The 4,905-nt window shown below is 36.7% G+C and overlaps 1 protein-coding gene across 1 annotated transcript in view; it reads left to right on the plus strand.

Moving 5' to 3' along the window:
- Nucleotides 1–3,606, plus strand: part of LOC106521112 (cyclin-Y) — a gene marked incomplete at both ends in the record, with an annotated part of 26,376 nt that extends 22,770 nt beyond the window's left edge. Inside the window, 1 exon segment of the mRNA XM_014013533.1 lies at nucleotides 3,532–3,606. Within this exon segment, the coding sequence (XP_013868987.1) occupies nucleotides 3,532–3,606 (75 nt within the window).
- Nucleotides 3,607–4,905: the final 1,299 nt, after the last annotated feature.

Genomic DNA, 4,905 nt, shown 5'->3' on the forward strand with positions numbered 1-4,905 from the left:
CTTCACAATTGTATACCACTTTGTGTTGGTCTTTCACATTAAATTCCAGTGAAATATATTTATGTTTGTGGTTGTAATGTGACAAAATATGGAAAAGTTCAAGGGGTATGAATACTTTTGCAAACCACTGTAAATAAAAGCCGCCACACCTTCGGAATGAAAGTTTTTTATTTTATTTTTTATTTTATTTTATTTTTTATCAACGTAAAACGGGTTGACGCAATCATTGTTTAGTTTGTCCGAGACAACCTATTTACGTTTCGGACAACGAGATCCCGCCTCCCAGTTGTCCGGTGGACAACCAAGAAAAAAAACCTGGACCTCCGCATRTGTTTGTCATTGTAAAAATGAACGGCAGAGAAAGAAACTTGTTAAAGCTGTCTAGGGATTAAACTGACTGTTCTTTCACCCAATAAAGAGAACCAAAGTCAAAGTTTTACCCACTCAGAACAGAGCAGGGCGGGTCGTATCGTTTGACTGACAGCGCTGCCTTTTTCCTCTCTCTGTGATGGAGGGTCAGCTCGGCTCAGGCGAACATGTCCCAGGAAAGCCCTCAGCGTTTCCTGGACTATTTCCACCGAGTATTATGTCATATTTTATATACACTGCTCAAAAAAATAAAGGGAACACTACTGCTCAAAAAAATAAAGGGAACACTAAAACAATGCACGCTAACTCCCGATCTTAATCAATGAAATATTCGCATTGAGTGCTTTGTTCTGTACAGAGTTGAATGTGCTTCACAAAAGTTTGATTTACTTGGACTTAGCGTGCGTTGTTTAAGTGTTCCCTTTATTTTTTTGAGCAGTAGTGTTCCCTTTATTTTTTTGAGCAGTAGTGTTCCCTTTATTTTTTTGAGCAGTGTATATAAATTATATTCCTAAAAGCAGCTCACAGCATTTCTACCGGAACACCGTGTGTTCACGACTCGAGCACAATAAAAACGCGACAGATCACCTGACTGTTTTTAAAGCGAGGGCTCAGGGAGGCAGCTTGACCAGCAGCTGCGCCTCTTCACGCACATCGCGGCTCCGACCAGCCCGGGACTTTAAAGTCCACATGTCAACCCCCTTTAGCATCAAAAATCTGTTATTTGCGCGTAAAAAAATCAGTATTAATCACACGCAGGTGGAGTGGAGGTGCAAGCGGACCGCAGCTGTGCGGGGTGGGGTGGGAGTCTTTTAAAGATGTGTCTACGTTTGACTTTAATTTTTTTCTAAAATCACAGAGTTCTGAGTCAGCTTCAGGTGCTTGTAGTTAATATCTTTTTAATTTAACCAAGTGTTTCAATGCCTTTAAATTACACAATAACTTTACTGGAGAGACTTGTCAGTTTGGTTAAAAAAAAGTAAAAGTAAATTAATTTTTCTGTACAAAGAACTTCCTCTGCTACAATTTTTTTTCAAATAAGCATATCAAGCCCCTCAGTTGAAAACACTAAAATGATAGAAAATATGTTTAAAAACCTCTTTCCTCCAAAAGTCTTCAGACCTAAGAACACTAAACTGTAACTTTTAATAAGGTCATGTACACAGTTTACTTCTATTTAAATAAAAATGTTTCACCTGTAAGCAGAAAGCTTATGGATGTTGATTTTTTTTTTTTTTTTTTTTTACCTCTATTTCAAAGAGGATGAGGAGGAGAACGAGGAAGTTCTCCTCAGGCAGCTCCTAAAACTGTTAACCTGCTGACTGAGATTACATTTGTATGTACTAAACTTTGTGTACATAACAATATACTTATGAAATTACATTAAAACAGCCCACCCCCCACCCCCCGGCTCGTGAGAGGTCACCACACCACCACGGTTAAAAGAAAAACCTAGGGGAAATCCTGAGTTGTATGGAGTCTTCAATTCAAGATATCTGCAATAAAATACTAATTACCAATTAAATTATGACTAATGCGACATTCAGTTTGACATATCTCAATTTTTGTTCTGATTAGTCATAATTTAATTAAATACATCTTAAATCACATCAGGTTTGTGGTACAGTAAATATTGGTGTTCTTGGCAGTTTTTTCTGCCATTTTTATTGTTCAGACCAATATCAAATTTATCAACTGAAATGATGATATAATAGGAGTTATATGGTAATATAAATTGTATCCACATTTTCCAGCCCTAATACGAAATGTCCTCAGTTTTATCACCTAAAATCTGTTTGTTCATAAGTTCCTTTTTTCAGAATTTCTGTGTAAAATCAGGTTTTAGTATTTTGGCTAAAGAGGTGGGACTATAAATGGATTTTGTTATATTCAGTGGTCAACACAGCAGCTGTTTGTGAGGCAGCAGGGGCTGGGCTTGTTTTTGGTTTGACTTTAATAAAACAAACAGACGCATCAGGCTCACAGCTCTTCTGTTATCAGTTGTTTGGAGGTTCTATCCAAGTGAAGAGGATGGTCTTCTAAATCTATAACATTCTGCTGTGTTTGCTTTGTTCATTGATTTACAAACTGTTCACACAGCACTGGTGCAGCGCGCTGTCAGCTAACAGWTTACTTTTCCATTTAGTTCAGTTCATTACAGGTGAAACGGTTCACCCTAAACATGATCTCTTAACCCCAGTGTTGAAGGATTTTTATCTCTGTGTTGGCTGTAGTAGTATATATTTAAATATTTATAAATATGTACAAATTACTTATTGTAAGAATAATATGTGTTTCTCTTACCCAGAAGAACTGGTAATTAAGGGTTTAGGAGCAGAAAAACAAACCACTCTTGCTGGTAGAGGTTGGTACTGTAGCAGGGCCACCATACTGCATGTTTTGTCTGTTTCTCTGCTCCAACATCCCGGATTTGGAAGGGTGATAAACAGCCTTCTGAAGTACTTGAAAAGGTTTCAGTCATCAAATAATGTGTGTGTGAGCAGGGAATGTGTAAAACATTCAGGGTAATGGCCTTTGAGGACCAGCAATGTCCACCCCTGGGCCACAAGACATTTGAAAAACTTGCAATACTACAGTATGATGACAATGTCAATTAAATTAAAGTACACCACCTCACTTTCTCTTCTTTACTTTCAGTTGTTTTTGATTTACACTTCATGCAAAATATAAGACAGTGCTTACTGAATATCTGTCATATTTGAAGGTGTCAGATAAATATAGTTATAAATAAATAAATGTAGTTTGTGAAATCCAGCTTTTTCCACTTAAGTCTCATTGTCAAGGTGAAGCCATATCTCCCTATCAAAGACCCTTAAAWGGTTTATTCATGCTTTTATTATCTCTCAGTTGGACTACTGTAAGTTGGTTTGGATAAATCTTTTGTTACTCACCATCCAAAATGCGTGTCTTTGACAGTTATTAAAAAACATGACCCTGGTCATGGCTTCTGTCTTCGGATTGAGTTGAAAATTTTGCTGCTTGCTTTTAAAGTTTTTAAATATCTGGAGTCTTGTCACGCGTACAAGTCGAAACAAAAGCTAACTTTTTTTTGTATTTGTATATTTAAATATTTGATCAAATTTCTAACTTTACCACTGTTTGCTGGGTTTATTTATTTATTTCGTATTTCTAAATTTTCAGATTTGCCCATAGAGCACAATCCTTCAGATCATCCTCGGGCCAGCACCATCTTTCTCAGCAAGTCACAAACTGATGGTAAGTTGTTTTTTTGTAGCAATATGCATCTCATTTCTTTGAAACATGTCTGTCCTGTTTGACCTGTCACATAAAACTACGAATTAAGTAGCAAATAGTGTATTGATGTAATGGACAGCTACATTGGATTGGTAGAAGAATTTGTAATAGTTGGATTTGGTCCAAAAAAATAAAATGTGTGTGTATGTATATATAATACCTTGTCTTTTGGTCCCTTGAAGGAAAATCAAAACGAAAATTACAGTGATTTTGAGAGACTTAATAAAAAACAAAACAGGATGCACCTTAAAATTAGCCCATGCCAGCTGCACTCTGGTCATTTTGTACACTTTAAGTCCAGAYTTAATGCTTGTTATGAATATCCTTGTCAAAAGCAAACATACAGACAACTTGGATTTTTATTTTTTCAGTTTTGGTGCCCAACAAGAGAGGTAAGCATGTAGGTGTGTCCRGTACCAAACAGCGGTTAACGCTGTGCTTACTGTGTGTTTGGGTTTGACTCTTTCAATAATGGCCTCTTCATGTAGCCTAAAGCTCTGTTGCTTTCATGTACTTTACCAATGTTGTCCTTTTGTTAGCCAGTTATGTGCATTTATTGCTGAGCTTTATTTCTGTGTATATGCTTCTTTCACTGCACATGTTGGTCCATGAGTACAGTTAWAAACATGGCTGCTTGGCCTTGTACAAAAATTTGACTTCTGTTGGCTTTCCTCAGTCAATTGTGAATAAACAAACTATACAGCTTGTATGCATTCAGATGCCCCTAYAGTYAGAGCTGTAGATTGATTTTCTATCRAAATMCTGAACCCCATTGAGATTGCTGCTTTTTTAAAAGCAGTGGATGATTTTAACTTTTCAGTGGAAAAACATGTGCATTATTGTGAAGGTGTCTGTCTGCTGCTGCTGAGGTAAGTTACAGAAGAGACATGAGAAGCACACAGTGATCCAGCACTTCTGTGTGTGATCATGCTTCCTCCTCCTGCTATAGTTTGCTTTGCTAGTATGTCTTTMATTGTTTTTAAGTTATGCTAATTCATGATAAATGTAATGAAGTCTTTCCGTCTATATTAAGAATATTGTTTTTCCAGGCTAGACATCTAAACTAAGTAAATAGTTATTAGAAAAAGAAGTGTGTTGATTGTCCTGTTGAAACACTGAACCAGACTCTAAGTAGCTAAAGTCTAGTACAGTGGTTCCCAAACTTTTTGTCTTCTGACCCACAAAATATCCATGGCAAAAACTTGTGACCCCAAATATTACTGGTCTGAGTACACGAACTTTGTTAATGACCCTAAAAAC

This window comes from Austrofundulus limnaeus, unplaced genomic scaffold (assembly GCF_001266775.1).
Source record: "Austrofundulus limnaeus strain Quisiro unplaced genomic scaffold, Austrofundulus_limnaeus-1.0 Scaffold103, whole genome shotgun sequence".
NCBI lineage: Eukaryota > Metazoa > Chordata > Actinopteri > Cyprinodontiformes > Rivulidae > Austrofundulus > Austrofundulus limnaeus.